Source organism: Monopterus albus, unplaced genomic scaffold (genome assembly GCF_001952655.1).
Source record: "Monopterus albus unplaced genomic scaffold, M_albus_1.0 scaffold18.1, whole genome shotgun sequence".
Classification (NCBI taxonomy): Eukaryota; Metazoa; Chordata; class Actinopteri; order Synbranchiformes; family Synbranchidae; genus Monopterus; species Monopterus albus.
Window position 1 is genome coordinate 1,955,163 of NW_018127898.1, and position 18,464 is coordinate 1,973,626.

Genomic DNA, 18,464 nt, shown 5'->3' on the forward strand with positions numbered 1-18,464 from the left:
GGGAAAGAGAGAGGGAGATGGAAAAAGATAGAGGCAGTGACAGATAATGCCGTCAGTCTGACAGTGCACCCCCTTCCCGCCAGCCTTAGTCATCGCCCCAGGAGGAAGAAAGATAGAGCCAAACAACAGAGGAGAGAGACACTCCACAGTTTCAGGCCTTTCTTCTCTTCTCTTCTCTCTACCCACCTTTCCTTCATCCTCTTCTTCATTCTCTGGTATAATACTCTGGCTGTGGTCGGTGAGGCTGGGTGTAATGTGGGTTAAAGCCATCTGCCAGCGCTCACAGGGGTAAACAGAGCCTCATTGTCAGGACATATCGAAAAAAAAGCCCAGCTACTGTTTATGGCCCAGCTACAGTATAGAGAGAGGGGAGGGTTGTGGGGGAAGATTTGGTTGGAATGAGTGTGAATCACAGGCATTTCGGGAGTTGTGGGGCAAGCAGAGTGGGAAGGGGGGAGTGGACAGAAGTGCAAGTGAGGAAGAGGGAGAGAGAGCTTGACAGAGAGTGAAAAAGAGGGAGAGAGGGGTGAGATCATGTTTTTGTTATTATTATCGTGCACTTGTGTCGAGCCGTCTATCTGCCTAGATTAGCCATGCCATGACATCATTGTTTTTGTTTCATTTCTAGTCTTCATCTGATATTGCCTAACTTTCTACTTTTTAAAGACACACACACACACACTGACACAGACATACACTGCATGTACACACACATTTCCTTGTGTAATTTACATTTTCACAATAAACAAGTTAGAAATGCGGCTTTACAGAATGATTACTCAGATTATAAGTTAACACCACCAGATATAGGTGCATATATATACCGGCACACACAACTACAACACACTCACACCATGATATAGCCTACATGAGCACACACACTCAAACATACTGTACACACACCACTGGGCAGGCAGCGGCAACCTGTGAATAACCTTGGCGATGACAGAGGGGAGAGAAAGGGATGGAGGAAGGGAGACAGGGAGGGGTGCACTGGGAAAGATCAGAAGGTCCCAGGTCCTCCCACACGGGAGGAAACAAACAGTGCCACCATTCACACATACACATGCATGCACACAAGTGTTAATAAGAATTTAGCTAACAGAAAGTCTTGCAGATAAGGCTTTGTATGATAGCACATGAGCTCATATCCAGGTGGTTCTCTTGGATCATGGCTCACTGAGCACTAATGAAGTATACACACACAAAACACAGCTGCTGCATCCTTTGCTAGACAAAATAAACTTCCAAGACAATGATTTATTTCTGTAGTGCTGAAACAGCTCATAACTCAGTTTAAATAAATAAAAAAAAAAACTAAAGTGCTTAGATTTGTTAATTCACCATTCAGGACCTTTGGATTGATCATTCTATTGAGTCTGTAATTTAGGAGAGGCAGCGCTGTGATCTTGTTGCTCTTTATTTGTAGATATCAACCCATTTGCCAGAACTATAATTGAATGCTGATCCTCTTGCACATTCCTGTCTCCTCTAGGCACTTGAACAATGAGCACGCCCTAGATGACCGCAGCACTGCTCAGTGCAGAGTCCAGATGCAGGTGGTTCAGCAACTGGAGATACAGGTGAGTCTCACACTTTCATTTTCATTTGCTCACAAACAAAGTCATGTAGACTGTTTCAGCCAGTCAGTGGCTGTGACTTGTCTGAGGCAGGGCAGAGTTTATGAAGAGCACTGGAGCTTGTAATTTAAAAGGAGCAGTCGGTAGGGAAGCTGCCACCGCTGCTCCAATTATAAAGCTGCTCTGGTCACCAGCTAGAGAGAGCAAGGCTGAAAGGGGAGGAGGGAGAGAGAGCAGTGAGAGAGAGAGAGAGAGACAAGCCAGAAGACTGAGGACCAGGCTGCATAGCCTCTCTTGTTCTCAGAGTAGTTCAAGCATGCAGTGCTCTTGAAATATCTGAGCGCTCCAGTTAAAGTAAAATAACAGCACTGGTTAAGAAGTGAAGCGCTGTTCTGTACACTGTGTGTGTGTGTGTGTTTGTCGGGGGTGGGGAGGAGGCTTTGGTGGTGGTTGTAAACAGCATTTAGCTGAGCCCCTGAAGCCACCACCAGGGAACACAAAGTGACAGAGAGGCAGCTGAAGCAGCATCACATCAGGACAGCTGTCACTTCATCTCTCAGCCGTCCACAGGCAGCCCACCACTCTACCCTCTGACAGCACACACACACACACACACACACAAATGTGTCTATGTGTGTTTAAATTTCTCATATTTACACACTGCCACACATCATTCTAGTGTGTGAGTATGTTTATAGTGTGGTCTTAGTGAGGATCAGTTGTTTCTGGAGGCTATGTGTGTGTACTCTTGCACTCATACACAAACACACACACAGGATGCAGCGTTTCCACAGGCAGTAGAAGCACCCGTTAATCCACGGCTAACAATGTCAAACAGAGATGAACGTGTCTGCAGGCTATTGTAAGTGTGTGAGAGAGCTCTGGGTGCTGAGGCGGCTGACTGTCATATTCATCTCACTGACTGAGGTGTAATTGTTGTTGTAATTCGGTGTCAGTATCATGTTATATCAAGGATTGTGAAATAAGATAAAGTATTTTTCATGGTTATTTCATCCCTGTGTGCTCCACAGCTGGCAAAAGAGAGCGAGCGACTCCAGGCCATGATGACCCACCTGCACATGCGCCCCTCAGAGCCAAAGCCTTTTAACCAACCTGTGAGTATACACTGGCACCCCAAACCCCAAATGACACAATATTTCCCTGCACCCTCTGACCTCAGACCTCTGCTGCTACTTTTTAATTCGTCTACAAACTCTTCTTTATCAGTTTTGTAGCTCTTAATTTTCTTGGGATTTCATGTTCCTCTGTTCCTGTCTAGCTTGGTATCTGCGCCCTCTATTGACCACTTAGGATCATAATGTTATTTATGTCTCACCCGCATTACTTTCTGTCTGTCTTGTTCTCTTCCTCACTCTTCTTCTGCCTTCTCTGTTGCATTTCATTCCTCAGAGAGAGTCATAAATTCAAGCCATATATTCATACTGTGTTCAAGTTTAAGCTCTGTTTTGTATTCAATTGAGGATGTTCTTCATTTTTTTAAGCCGTCACACAATTTTCACTCTGTGTGTGTGCGTGTGTGTGTGTCCACACTGCTTGGTGAGGTTGTTATTAGATATCTAATGAATATTTCATTATTCAGATTGACGAGGAGTCTTATTAAAATATGAAGATGTTGAAATTAATTGTCAATTAGAGGTAGAGTGTCTTAATTTGAGGGGATATAAATGGGTTCAGCTGAGTGGCAGTGTGTGCATGTGCGTGTTTGTGTGTATTTAGTGTGACTGGATGATGTGGTGATCGCAGGGGGATCAGCTGCCATTAACATCTAATGGGAAATCAGGAAGAGGCGTGTTCTGTCACCACTGGAGATGAGCCTCGGGGTCAGGGATTGGAGGAGAAGGGGCAGGGGAGGAGCGTCAGGAATGGAAACAAAGCTTGGCCTCAATTAGCAGGGTTCGACTGTTGCTGTGGTGATGTGGCAGGGTTGCAGCGTTAATGAAGTACCTGTTAAACAGCCCCACCCTCCCAGTCAGCTTAAATGGTACAGCGAGGGGGTAGAGTGAAGAGGAGGCGATTCACACATTTTGCACACATATAGACAACACACACACACACACACACACACAAACACAGGGGTGTTAATTAGTCCTGAACTAGCAGCCCTACAATGGCTGTCCCAGAGAGACTGGAAGTACTGGTTCTGTGTCTGTGTGCCCACATGTGTGTGCCAGGCTGTGCCTAATTGGGCCATGGTGGTCATTGAAGGCTTCGCCACCACAGAGTTCATGTGTGTGTTCCCTTTTTTACAAACATGCTGTCGTGCGGTTTGTCTTTGTAAACGCATGGTTAATTGCAGCTACTGCTTTGTGTATAAATATATGTACATGTTCAGTGAGCGGGTTTGTGCGGTTGTGTACAAGAATGCTTGTTGCTTTGGGAAACTGTAAAAACACAGGTTCATGGGGTACTGTCGAGGACTTTGTTGTCATTTAATCGTACTGGTGCTTCCTGGGTATTGGGCCCCATACTACTATAGGTTAAATAGTGTTAAATTTTACAGGTTGAACAATTTTCATTAATTAGAAAAGTAGTAGCTTCATGTCTTTGTGTCGTTTCTGTGCTCTGCATATGACATTGCCAACCATCTTAATGGACTTAAAACCTCAGTTGTGTTCATATTCGTAGTTTGTGGACCTAACTGTTTAGAAATGCAACTTTTCTAGGAAGAGATTTGTTAAGTATATGATACAAAAATATTGTCTAATGTGCTGACATCGCCTGACCCTGGTGTTATCTTGATGCTGCTGCTCTGTGAACAGCAGTAATGCTCAGCAGATGGTGCGGCTTTAAAGTAAACATGAGGGAAGTGTTAATCATGTCTATAAATATTTCACACTTAGTAGAGAGACATAAGAGTTTTATATTAATAGTGGATTAGTTCACACTTAATTAATTAGTTTACCCATTTTTATTTACAATTCTCACCTTTTCAACCTGGGTTCAGCTATGTGACTATGTGATCTACTGTAAGCAAAATACTATTAAACTCTCCGTCTGTGTCTCTCCCTAGCTAAACCTGGCTTCCAGCGGCTCTCTTTTAAAACGGGACAGCGAGGGCTACCCAGAGGGTCTCCCCCACCCCCCCACCTCAGCTGCCACCCCCATCACCCCACTGCGCCAGGGACCCTCCGTCATCAGCTCCTCTAGCCTGCACGCACACTCCCACTCCCACACACACAGTGTTGGGCCCATACGTAGACGCAACTCCGACAAGTACTGCACCCCCATCGCCTCAGGTAGACTGTGACATTCATCGTCCCCTATTTTTGACTCTCACAGGCACTTGGTGTTTTTTTATTCAGCGTTGATAATCCCATGCCATCAATATTTCTTACAGTACTTGTTTCTGTTTTCATGTGCTCATTCATGCCTTTCATTCATTGCTCAAAGAATGTTGACATCTCTTGGATTTCTTGCAGTAGTCAATAATACACAATTAAACGTGCCAAGAATGCGAGAGCATTCATATGGAAGCTCAGTATACAAGTTAAATGTTTACGCATTATTTGGCCCCAAAGAGGAGGTGTCAGGCCATGCTGTCATAACTCTTCAGAGCCCCACAATAAGCAGCACCATATTCCAGACATAACCTTCCCTTAACACAAAGCATCCCCAAATCTTATCCTCACCCAAGCAAAGAGCAGATATGTGGCTTGACACACAGCAGATGCACTGCATTTGCTCAGGTTAATAGATTATTACTGTAGCCTCAGTGTTAATTCTGGTATTCAAGCAATATGTTTTCAGTCATATGGCTTAAAATTAAGTCAGATTCATTCACATTTGCATTGACTCTCACGTTAGTAAAGGTCTTATAGTGGTAAAAACGTAAGGAAAATATGAAAGTAAGCATGTTTGCAGGAGTGGACATTATAAAACCATGTTCAGCAAATTCTTCCCAATAACATTTGCTTCATTCTTGCTATAAATAATAATATTAAGCATTTAGATAAACACTGTTTTAATAATTTAATTCTTTTCATTATGTGGATTTATTTATCTTAAAAAGCCATTCAGTTATCCAGTATATTTTATTAGTTATTGCCATTTATATTTGGAATTCATCTTACATGTATGACACTACACATTCATAATTCACACTACCTGATTTAAACTTGTCATGGCCTTGTATTTGGATTTTTCCAGAGCTGGCTCAGAACTGTGAGTTCTACAAGAACGCTGATGTCAGGCCTCCCTTTACCTATGCCTCTCTTATACGTCATGTAAGTCTCTCCGTTGATTCGTTGCTCCATCTCTTCTCTCCATCTGTGCTCTCTTCTAAGTTTTGTCCTGTTTCTTTCTGTCCCTAGGCCATTCTGGAGTCCCCAGATAGACAGCTGACTCTCAATGAGATCTATAACTGGTTTACACGAAAATTTGCCTATTTCAGGAGAAACACAGCCACATGGAAGGTAAAGACACACCATATTTAAACTCTACCTTGAAATGTATTGTACAAAGGACAGTCTTTTTGGTTATATGTAACATATACAAGTCTTGACATGCAAAGTAAACCTGAACTTAATTGCTTTGTATAACTTAAATCCTCAAATTTGCAGTAATAATTTAACCCTGATACTGCTTCAGAATCCATTTAATCTGAAGTTTTTGCTACAAAACAATGATACTGGCACAATGGAAAGCAGACCAATTATCAAACTGGAGTTGCTTAGATAACGGTGAAAATGAACACCACCATATTCAGAGCACAATATTTGACTAAAAGTACAATGTGACATAGAACTTTGGATAAAGGCTGAGCTGACAGGTTAATTTTGGCCTATAGCCGCTGATGAAGCCCCGTAGCCGAGCAGACGCCTTCAGACACTTGAAACAAAAAATTACAGGCAGAATCTGCAGTGTTATTTAAAACAGTGAGAATTGGCCAAAAGATTTAATTTTGTCAAAACTACAGTCACTTTAAAGACCTAAATCCAACACTTATAGTAGAGTGACACAAGCACAGTAACACACACTTTCCTGTACACAAATTTAAAAGCTGACTTTGCTCAGCTCCTACAGATATGACAGATTTGACAGTTACTGGCTGGTTCTGTCCTTTATGAGACACTTTTCTACTGCTCTCTTTCTCTCCTTCTCTCTCCCTCTGTCCTCTAATTCTCTCACCTCCAGCATGGAACATGGCGAGTCAGCCCCACTTAGCCCAGTGCAGCCACATCTAGCCACTATATAGCCTCATTATAGAAACACACATACAAAACTGGTGCACACATACTGCCCATGATCATACACTCTCTCTCTTTCTGCCCTCATCTCTCTCTCTATCACACACGCACCTGACCTGATCTCACCATTGTAGGTGCTAACCCATTTCTACTGAATTCTCACACTAATTTGAGTGTCGGTTCCTCCAGGGAGAGGGAAAGTGAGAGAATGAGCAAACTAGGGAGAGCGACAGGGGGAGGAGCAGAGGGGAGGTGAGACCCCGGCCTCCCTCTAATAGCCCTAAACCAAGCAAGCAGGAACGAGCTGATGGTGGAGGGATGGAGTGACAGGTGTGGAGAGGGTTAAGAGATGGGGTAGCCAGGAATATCTTTACCTCCTCATCTGACTTTTATGAATTTTAACTATTAATGTCTGGTGTCTGCTTCCTGCGCCGCTGGCCTCGCAGACCTTTAAATATAGCTCAGCATGGCCTTATGTATTTATATAGTAGCTCAGCGAGTCAGATAGGGCCATAGAGATGTATGTCCTTTAATAAACCATTATATTTCATGAGGAGAGCTGCTTTGTCATTGATCAGTGAGACAATGGGAAGAGACAAAAAGAGAGAGACAGACAGAAAGGGATGATTGAGAGAGGAGGAGAAGTGAGTGTTGAGTGTTATTTCAAGGTGCTGCATGAGGAGCTGGAGCCTTTAAAATAATAGGTTTTATGTTCTGTTTAACTTTCCAGAAAAACCCATTTGATTTTCACAGTCTTTTCAACTACAACTAGTATAAATCACTTCTTTAGGTAATTGGTCCCACATATAAAGAAAATGTGAGTATGATAAAATAAAATAGTAGTGATAAAAGTGCTATTAATATATTTTAACATTTGGATTTAGTGGTGAAATGTAAGAAAGTACAATTATAAAAGTCATGCACTTAAGTTCAAATTTCTTTTTTAAAAGGTATATATTGTACCTCATACTACACTAGAGATATTTCACAGCTTTGGTTAGTAGTTACTTCGCACATTAAGATTTTGCATATTAAATATATGAAGAAGTTATAAAGTAACCTACAATATTATGGATAAAACTACATCCACAGTATATCAAATAATTCTAATCAGCTCCATCATGACAATGCAACAGTAAAATGCTCCTTAGACATTCATACATCAGAAATAATAATGCGAAAATGATAGATAATAATAATGACAGTAGTATTAGTAAACTTATAGAGGCAATTTCTCTGCATTATGTGTAGTTTTACTTTTGATACATTATGTAAGTCATATTTTCAATACAGGACTTTCACTGTGCTTTATTGCTGCTTTTACTGAATACTTCTGCCACTGCTGCTTTTTATGACAAATCTGTTGCAAGTTATCACAAATTACATGCCTCTTTATTCGTTCTTCTCTTTATAATCTTTCCCGCATGCATGTGTTCCTATTCTGGATCATATGGGAGCAACATGTTTCTGCATTCATCAGGCAGAAACACAACAGGACTGCTCACAGTGCACATACATTTACAGTATAAAGTCAATGACACTTTCATTCACTCATGTGAATAAGAAAGAAATTTTGTCGCTTGATTTCTGTTTCTTTTTTCTAATAAACAATGACATTTTTCTTCCATGATTTCTGCCTTCCTCTCAGGCAGAAGGGCTAGAGATGAGTGGCACATGTGCTGTGACCCACTGTAAATGACTGCTAATGTTTTAACTGGGAGAATTAGGCTTTCATCACGGAGACGAATGCAAATAGCTCTGCAATAGCACTGGTGTCTGGCGCGTGTGCCTGTGTGTGTGTTTGCGCTGTCAGGGTGGCGGGCGGAGATTGGGGTCAGACTCATTTACAAAACTTAGCATCACGACTCGGGGGTTGAGGGGATGCGGGGGAGAAAGGGTTCCTCCACTGATTATGGCTTTTTTTGTTTCGTGTATATGTGTGTGTGTGTGTGTGTGTGTGTGTGTGTGTGTGTGTGTGTGTGTGTGTGTGTGTGTGTGTGTGTGCGTATCTGCTTGTGTAATTACGGAAAGGAGTGATGCATGCCTGGCCTGTCCCTCCCTCTCGGCTTAGAACAGCGTGTCAGAGAGAATATGCAGGATTTAATTATAGACGAATTAAAATTGGTAATGAAATTGGGCATGAACAAACTACAAATAGCAGATGAAAAGGGAGGCCTGTCCCTGGGGGGTGAGACGGAGATAGCGGTGTGCCTGCCTGCTTGGCTGTCTGAGTGCCCGTGGATGTGTGTGTGTGTGTGTGTGTGTGTGTGTGTGTGTCTCTGTGTGCGTGCTGATGATGACTGATTAGGAAAACTCTGAGATAAAACAACACTGCTAGAGAACTGCTGCCTTGCATTAGCACTGTACATGGAGCTCCAGTATGTGTGTGTGTGTTTGTGCATTAAAAGTGATGATTAAAAAAGCTGTATTATCTTCAGGTCATAAAATGTAACTTAATACCAGGCTGGAACACGTTGTTTGTACTTAACACACCCTGAGTGAGTGTCCTTCAGCTCAATAACAGCTCTAGGAAAAGGAAGTAAAAAAATAAACAGTTTCGGTTTGTGTTGCTATTTCAGTACACAATTTCTCATTGGAATATCATGGAATTCATGAAGTACTGTGGCAAATTAAGAGGGATACTTTATACAGTACAAATCAGTGATTTCTTAAATTAGAAGGAGGAGACATCAGGGAATATTAATGACATAAGTGCTGTAAATGTGTCACTTTTCAGGAATATTTCAGAATGTGCTACAATTAGATTGTAGCCAGTCAAGACTACAATCCTGAGCAATACCGCTCATCTCCTCTATGACACACTGGGTGGTTTAAAAAGTTCTTTTAGTCACAGACTCACCCACATTGTTTTAAGGAGTTGTTTCACAGGTCCACTGACCTGCAAACATGGTGCTGCATAATAAGACTGTGTAATAATTTTCATTAGTACTATTTATTATTGCAGTGTTTTTGCACTATCTAGTATGTGTGTTATTAGATATCCTGTTTATGTACATATATTTTTATGAAGAATTGTTTTATATTTGTTGTCTTTCTGTTTGCTGTACCTAAAGAAATTCCCCCCAGGATATTAATCTATCTATCTATCTATCTATCTATCTATCTATTCCCAGAATGCTGTGCGCCACAACCTGAGTCTGCACAAGTGTTTTGTTCGTGTTGAGAACGTGAAGGGGGCCGTGTGGACTGTGGATGAAGTTGAATACCAAAAGAGGAGACCACCAAAGATGACTGGGTAAGAGCACACACACACACACACACACACACACACACACACACACAGAGCCATATAGACACATACGTGCACAGTGTCGTTGTTTTCTTGGCGCATAGTTGAGCTTGATGTGAGTGTGAGTTTATGGGTGCTGGCACTATGATTGCCTAAATTGACCCTCTATTATTACCAAGAGGCCAACTCAGCAATCAACTTTTAAAAAAAGCGGGCTGCTGGCTTCATAGTGTGTGTACTGTGTGTGTGTGTGTGTTTTCCCTGTTTGTCGACACCATTAGTAAGCAGCTGTGTGAGATGCATGAGAGGAAGAAAAAAAAACTTGTTAGCGTATGTAAACAGATGTTCTCTCCAACCGCCAGAGAAACCAGGCATAATTATGCACACAAACACAGGCGCACACACCTGTGCACCAGATATCCCACCGTATGTGTGTTTTTGCATCTATTTACAGTTTGTGTATATTTCTACTTGTAACAAACATATTTGTGAGATTTGTCAGAGCGCTTTGGCTGTGGTAACATCTAATCACATGTGCACTCAAGCTGTGATTCTCACCCCCTGTGTGTGCATGTGTGTGTGTGTGTGTGTGTAGAAGTCCCACTCTGGTGAAAAACATGATTTCAGGCCTGGGCTTTGGGTCCCTAAACGCCAGCTATCAGGTAAGGAATGCCCTGTTCCTCCCCCATCTCTCTCTCTCTCTCTCTCTCTCTCTCATTCACACACACACACACACACACACACACAGCAGCCAATCAAGGGCACTAGTATCAATTCCCTTTTATAATTAGCAGATTCCCTAACGATGTTCACACCACCTCCTTTGCACCAACACACACTCTCACCTCCCACCTCACTTTGTCACACATGCGCCGCCCCCACCTCTCCACACACACAAACACACTTAACCCGTCTCTTCACTCCCACGCAGACATGCACACTGAATGCACGCACATGCAATTTTGTGACTGAGATGATTTATAGCATCAAGTAGTTGTCAATTAAGGTTACTGCATAAAATTATCGCCTGTCCCAGAAAACCCATCTCTGAGCCAGTGAGAATTCCCCTCCTTTTGTCTTTTTTTTCTGTGTGAGACGGGAGGTGGGGTGAGGCTCTCAGCCAGTGTCCAACTCGGCTACAAACAGCTGGATGTGAACGTTTAGAGCAGTGACAGAAGCTGTTGGTTCAGTTGTTTTCTCCTCTACAGCCACTGATGTTTCATTGTTTGGGTGTGTGTGCGTTTAAGATGAGGCTCAGTCTTGCTTAACAGTCCTACTGAGACTTTCATGTGAACACACACACACACACTTATGACAGAAACTTAAATGTGCAAGCACAATCCATGATAGGAAAAGTACTGTATATAAGTGCCCCCTAGTGGTTTGTCTAGTTCAGTAGCAAGTTAGTGCATCCAAAAGTAGCTTGTGTTGAAGAGCTCTCTTCACAAGAACTCCCCGCAATTCATTATTGCAGTAAACATTTAATAATGCTGTCTACCGTATGTCTAATTGTGTGGCAGTTCATTTTACAAATAAATGATTTAAATATAGCCAAGTAAAGCAGTGTGAGATGCCTCCACATACCTTATCTGGTTGTGGTGGACAGTATGCCACACACTCCTTTTGCCATTGTTGTACTTAAAAAAAAAAACTTTAGTGGAACTCAACTCCTAATTAATGTGTGTGTGTGTGTGTGTGTGTGTGTTTGTGTGCAGGCGGCTCTGGCAGAGAGCAGTCTGTCCTTGCTGAACAGCCCTCCCTTGGTGAACCCTCCCTCTGCAGCCAGCCTCAACATGCTCCACGTGGGCCACGATGATGTCAGCTCCACTGTGGAGCAAGTCAACAGCAATAGCAGCTGTAGTCCCACGCTCAGCCCTCAACAGTACAGGTACTGTACACATGGGCGCAAGCACACACACGCACACAGAGGTAACCTATTTACAGTTACTGTTCTGACAGAGGCTAGTGTACCAGCCTAACACTGGCATTTTCATCTGAGTTAGTGTTGTGTACCATCTGTATGATGGAGGTGTAATGAACTTAGTGATATTATCATTTTTATTGACATTGCTGACCAGAATTTTTCTTACGTTTAACTAAAACATCAAAGCAAACCATCCTCCCCCAGCAGCAGCCAACCCAGAATTCAACAATGTCAGTACTCTTTTCACTGGAGAATATAATGATCAGTGTCAGTGCTTTTGTTGATGCTTTTATTTCACATAAACTATAAAATAACACAACCTGGATCAATTGATAGTACAATTAGCATCTACACATTTTGACATCAGCGTCATCAGTCATCTGCCTTTCAACGTGCAGCCCTTGCCTTGATAAAGTCTGTCTACTCTCTCCTCCTCCAGCCACCCAGTGCATGTGAAGGAGGAACCCACTGAGCTGGAGGAGGACAGTCGGCCAGTGTCCCTCCTGGCTGGTGTCACACACAGTCTGCCACTGCCGAGCGATGAGCGCGACCTGGAGGAGGATCTTCCCACTGAGGAGCTGGAGTAGGACAGATCCAGAACGGACCCGAGGGACAGGACATAGCGAGATCAGTCCCTGAAACCCTCTTGTCAGTGTGTAGAGAAAAAGATAGCTACAGTACACTTAAGAGAAAAGAGATGAGAAAAAATAGATTTTTTTTTCAGTTTGTTTTTAAGAAAATGCAAGCAACCAAGGATGACATTGAGAAACTCCAAACAGGGTTAGGTGACCTCCGTTCCTTTCAGGCGCAAAAATCAGACTTTGGAGCACTGCTTTACCTCCATGTGTTTCTTTTTCCGACACATGGCTCAGAGGTGTAACACCACTTAATGCATACACACTCACACACATGCACACACACACACACTCATTCACTTATCAGACCCATGTTTCATTATCCTTCCTGGTAACATCGGCCTCTATGTGGAGACCCTTAGAGGTGTGGACACACTCTAGCACCCACCTAGCCCCACCACTCTGCATACACCCTCCTCACTGTTGTCTCGGGCTGCCTGGCTAGCTGTTTGAAGACACAAGTGTGTGTGTGTGTGTGTGTGTGTGTGTGTGTGTGTGTGTTATAAAGAAACACACACACAGAATCATGTGTATATAGATTTGAAGCAGTCACCACGGGCTGTGCAGTATACCTCTCCTTCTTACCCCTGTTTGAGTCAGTCACTTGCTTTTCCGTTTTCTTTTCTGTGATTGAAATGAAACTGTTGGGCTTCCAGATGGGAAGGAAAGAAGGATAGAAGAGTGCTTTCAAAGATTACCTCCAAGAGTGCTCCAACGTTTCTGCAGAGCAGGCTCCTGTCTCCACGCCAGTGTGCAAGCCCATGCTGACGCTGACCCGACAGAGGCGACGCGGTCCGGGTCCCTGGCCAAATCTCCTGCCTCCAGCAACAAACTTAGTGACGGACATCTTTTAAACTCTTTGCTTCTAAGTGAGAAAAAAAGAAGACATTTTCCTACCCATCTCCATTCCTTCACATTCCCCACCCCCCCCAAAAGACTGCAGGAAAAGGACCATTTGGTGCTGTCCATCTCTTCTCTTCCATCCGTGAATGGAGCGATGAGCTTGGAACACTTTGAGAACAAGAGGGGAAGCAGAGAGAGATGAGGGAGGAAGCATCTACAGAAATATTGTGACTAAAAAAAGAAAACTGTTGATTATGGAATATAACAAGAAAAAATGTGTGATAGCTTTTGTCATTTCTTTTTTTTATTTGATGTTATCATTGTTTATTTTTGAGAAACAATATTTCCACGGTGGCGTTCTGTTTTGACATACCTTTTCTAAGGATGCTGTTTTTTGTATTGTAATTTGTTTGATTTACTCTGGTTCACACCATTCCAAATGAGTATTGGCAAAAAATAGTAATAATAATACACACACACACACGCACGCACACAAAAGAAAGCGCAGTATTGTCCCAATGTGTGATACCTGACCCAACTCCTGCCCCTCTTCCTTTTTTGCCCCAAGTGTAGCAGGCAAGACATTTGGAAATAGCACTTAAAATTGCCATTATCCAGACATTTTATTTAACAGCTGAATCTTTTTGTTTAAATTCTCTCTCATTCACTTGTTTTTGAGTATGTATTTAGTTGAGAAATATCAGTAATGCTTTAAAAATATATATATTATTACTGCAGTCAGAGAATACCTCATCCCACAAAGGTTCTGCCTGGAACTGTGTCCAAATTGATAAAGAAATAAGGGGGAATACTTTCTGTGGGACACCAAATGTGGCAACTCTGCTCAGCTTCAATTCAAAGTTCTATGGTTGTAATAGTTACTGTGTAGAGGCTATCTGCAATTCACTGTGTGAGTTCGTGTTAAAGGAATAGCACGTGAGATTTAGTTTTTGTTTGCTTTCTGTGAGCATAAAAAGCATTACTTTCCATGCCAAATTTGACATTTATTTTAATCTATTATCTGCTTTTTCCCATTTTATTTTTGTTACAGGTAACCAAAGAAATGTGTAGAAAACCAAAAACCCTGTAGTTTCTTTTGCCCTTTTTGAGTTTCTTCTTTTTCTTCTTAAAGAACTGGCCAAAAGACAACAAACCAGGAGTTAGAATTCTAATTAATGTATTCACTTAACTGTTGTGTTGAAAGTATACATGACTTACAGTGCTGACCATTCCAAAAACCAAAGTGTGTAATGCAAACTAGAAGATGGAGAAATCAAAGCTTTTACATGATGAAGAATGACTCACAACTTATATGAGGCCAAAAACTAGCATTAACAAACCTCGCGCAGTTCCTCTAAAAAACAAAAGAAAAAAGCACTTAGAGGTGAAGCTCTGTCTCTTCCATGCTCAGGCTGAAATGTGGCCCTGCTATTGTATGAGCAGGCCTAAAGGTGAGGCACTCGTCAGGTAGCTGTACCTTTACAACCTGAGATGGCAACAAGAGAGGTTAAACTCGTACTGAAAATATTTGGCTCTGTTGAAACACCTGGCTTTACAAGATGTTTCTGTGGTGCTGTTGTAACAAAAACTAGATTTTTCAGTTTAGGAAACAAACATGCCCTCTTTATCTGTGCTGTAGTATTTACAGAAAGAGGAGGTGTACTGTAATGTTGTTACAAAAGTCAAACCTTTGGACAGAGAGGAGTAATTTCAAATATCTACTGTCTCAACAGAGGGAACAACAACAAAAAAAGTGAAACTATTCCAATGTAAGATGAAAGCAACCAAGGGACATCATGTCATTTTAAGTTTGGATAATATTTTCATGCTTTTTGTCAAGACTATCTCTTGCACTTCAGATTTTTTCTTATTTAATGAGATAGCCTTTCAGATGATTTTGTGTTCAAACGGGACTGTTTCCTGTCACATTAGAGGCAGAGAAGTACAAAATGGCAGACAGACATCTTGAAACAAAATAAAAACCAAAAATAACACTACCTCCTTTTCAGACCAGTTCAACACATAGCCAATGGGACTGAACTCTCATAAATATTTTTTCTCCATTCCTCTGTGATTATAACAGATGCCAAAAAAAAAAGAAAAAAGATCTGGACTCCCGAACACATCTGCTTGAGCCCAAAAACATATGAGTTGTTTCACTTTCCATGGAGTTTAAGATGACTACCTCTCCTTAATCCATATCTAAGGCACTCTCTATGTCTCAAGTGTGCTGTGAAGTGCTCACTATATATGAAATGTTTTCTATCAGCTGTGTAAAACTAACCATATCCCTGCACCCGATTAGCGCTGAGCTGTCTGCTTTGTCTGTGTGCAGTGTTGCAGGGAACTGGTTTCAGGGGCAGTGATGGACAGGATATATCAGTGTGACCTGGACACACGCATACACACAGGGAGCATAGAAGCAAGGCTATATGTTAGTGCAAAAACACAGGCTCTGACCATCCATATATCCAAAGACCTGCACACAGCAGCACCCCCTTCACCAAAACACTCGCAGAGATGCTGAGAGGACTAACACACACTTAATAAAACTCATCACTACTACAGTACTAGTACTATCCAAACCAAGAGGAACTGCTGCATACAGTAACTAGATGATCTGACTTGTGCTTTAAGATACACCTGTTAACAAATCTGTTTTATAAAGATTTAGATTGTTCACAGGTCGCCATGTAACACTTCTGTTCTTTCTCCAGCTTGGCGTAACATGATGCATTCTTGTATGTGAATGCTCGACTTATCTCTCCGGGGCATTCTTTACCATTTTGTCTCTTAATTTTCTCTTCTTTTTGTTTTTTTTCCCCTGCACCTGTTTAGCTATTGTAAAGCTTTCAGCTCTGATTCCTATACTGTACTGCTAATGCTGAAGTTGATATATTTATCATATTAAGTGCTGCAGGTATCTTGGTTTAATAGTTTTGCTTTGTTTGTTTCCCTATTTTTTTTTCTTCATAAAACGTCTGGGACGCAGATTTTTTAAGTGTATTATCTCTAAAACATTAAAAGAATAAAACATTAGATCAGTGGTTTAGGTAACACCTGTTTGTATATTTATCTTAGCTAGGTCTATTTTGATACTTTTTTGTCTCTGTACTGCATTTATGCATTTTTAAGGAAAGAAAAAAACAAATGGAAAACAAATTAATAAGTTACTTTATTCTGTATTGATACCTCAGAAGGACTTTTTCTCAAAGACAGGACCAAAACCTCTGAAAAGAAAAAGAGAAAGAGGAGAGTAAGAATATGTAGCCCCTCTCTTGCTTTAAAAGTGCAGAGCTCTAGAAAGATTATGCTGTTGGTCCTTTCAGGTGCCAATATGTGTTCCAGCTCCCTGTGACCCCTCCCTCTGACCCCTGATCCCCGTCATTCCTGTGCTGAACCCTGACCCACAGAGCTGTCAATCATCTGCAGGTGCCATGGGGGTGTCACTGAGTCACACACACCTGGCTGGTGGTGACCAGTCACAAACCTCATCTCCCTGTCCCACAGAGGCAGATCAAAGCCTGACACTGTTGCATTTTTGATACCCCTTCTTTTGCATAGTCTCAATGCAAAATGTGGAATGGCTTTCAGAGATGCAGCTCATCTTCTGACTACCAAAGGCATTGCAAGCAAAACATTGCTTAGTCCAAACTCCTGAACCGTAACCAAACTGTAACCATACCAATGCCACAACCTTAACCAAACAAAAACCAAGCTACTTCCAAAATCACCATCGACTTCACTGCTCACCTTTACCGATAGCTGTACGGAATGGTGTTGTAGGAACGGCTGGCTGACTCAATGGACACAGGGAGCTCAAATCATGATGTGTGATTGGACAGTTCTGAGGTGTCATGTGAGGGGGGAAGGGACTCTCAAAGTGGAGCCTTACCTGATGGTATTATCAAGTAGACAGCCAGAATCTGATGGGACTACCACTTCAGCGCTCCTCTGGTTAAACCTTAGGAATGTGTGTACATTTTCAGCAGTGACTCTGTATTGTTTCTTAGTTTCTGTTTACCTCTCTTTATCCTTTGGTTTATGTTCTGTTTCTTGTTATTTGAAAGTGTGACTCGAGGAAGAAGCGGCGACAGGGACTGGGTGGTGGCTTTAGACAGACAGTGGAGCCCAGCCCTCTGACCCTCCACCCCGGGTAGCCATGTAATGCCAGTCACTGCCCTTTCCTTCATGCTGTATAAAAACACATATATATCTGTGTATTTGTAACCTGAATCTTCTTGTGTCTGTCCCTGCAGACAATAAAAAAACTGTACAGTAGGTCTAGTTGCATGTAATCTGTACTAATTATTGACAATGGCATTATAAAATGCAATAAAATACTTATTACACTGTCCCATACTGTGTCCTTGTTGTTCCACTCTAGTGGTATCGAATACTCACTCACACACATACAGTACAACTGTAGAGTTGTAATTCCTTACACTTAAATATGTTATTTTTAACTCCATCCAACTCAATACAATAACTCTGTAATATACAATACTTTAATGCTTTTATTTTGTTGAGACTGTCAGGCATGTTTATTTAACTCTGCTGCCCTAATTTGTGTACTTTTGCATTTGAGTCGTTTCTCTGAATAGCATTGTATTTTATCCCCTTTGTGCCCCAACAAGATTAGCGTACACACATTATCATAACACAAACACAAACTGAAACGGCACTGCTATACAGGCACTTCAGCCTCCACTGTGGCCTTTGGCTGAGTACTCATCATGTAAATGCTCTACTCATGCAGCCACTAACTACCATAATTAAACCAAGCCAATCATGGCAACTACTGTTAACAGTGGAGGGATGGGTTTTAAAAATCCTCACAAATTTCCTCTTACCATCCAGCTGAGTCACACTGTACACACTGTAATGTTGTAAAATCATTGTGCTCCATCTAAGAAATGACCCCCGCTGACCCATGCTAAAACCATGTTCACCTAGCCATTCATTTGTGAACAGCAATTTTTTTTAAACTGACATTTTACACCTTTAAATCTAAAAAACAGATAC

The 18,464-nt window shown here is 41.8% G+C and overlaps 1 protein-coding gene across 1 annotated transcript in view; it reads left to right on the forward strand.

Annotated features, from left to right (window-relative positions):
- LOC109956081 (forkhead box protein P4-like) overlaps positions 1-17,796 on the forward strand; it is a 25,651-nt gene extending 7,855 nt beyond the window's left edge. The window contains exons 6-14 of the mRNA XM_020592930.1: positions 1,496-1,583; positions 2,612-2,695; positions 4,612-4,837; positions 5,748-5,824; positions 5,912-6,013; positions 9,922-10,043; positions 10,633-10,699; positions 11,753-11,925; positions 12,401-17,796. Coding sequence (XP_020448586.1) covers positions 1,496-1,583; positions 2,612-2,695; positions 4,612-4,837; positions 5,748-5,824; positions 5,912-6,013; positions 9,922-10,043; positions 10,633-10,699; positions 11,753-11,925; positions 12,401-12,548 — 1,087 coding nt within the window. The 3' untranslated portion in view covers positions 12,549-17,796. The remainder of the gene's footprint in view (positions 1-1,495; positions 1,584-2,611; positions 2,696-4,611; positions 4,838-5,747; positions 5,825-5,911; positions 6,014-9,921; positions 10,044-10,632; positions 10,700-11,752; positions 11,926-12,400) is intronic.
- The last annotated feature ends 668 nt before the right edge of the window (positions 17,797-18,464 follow it).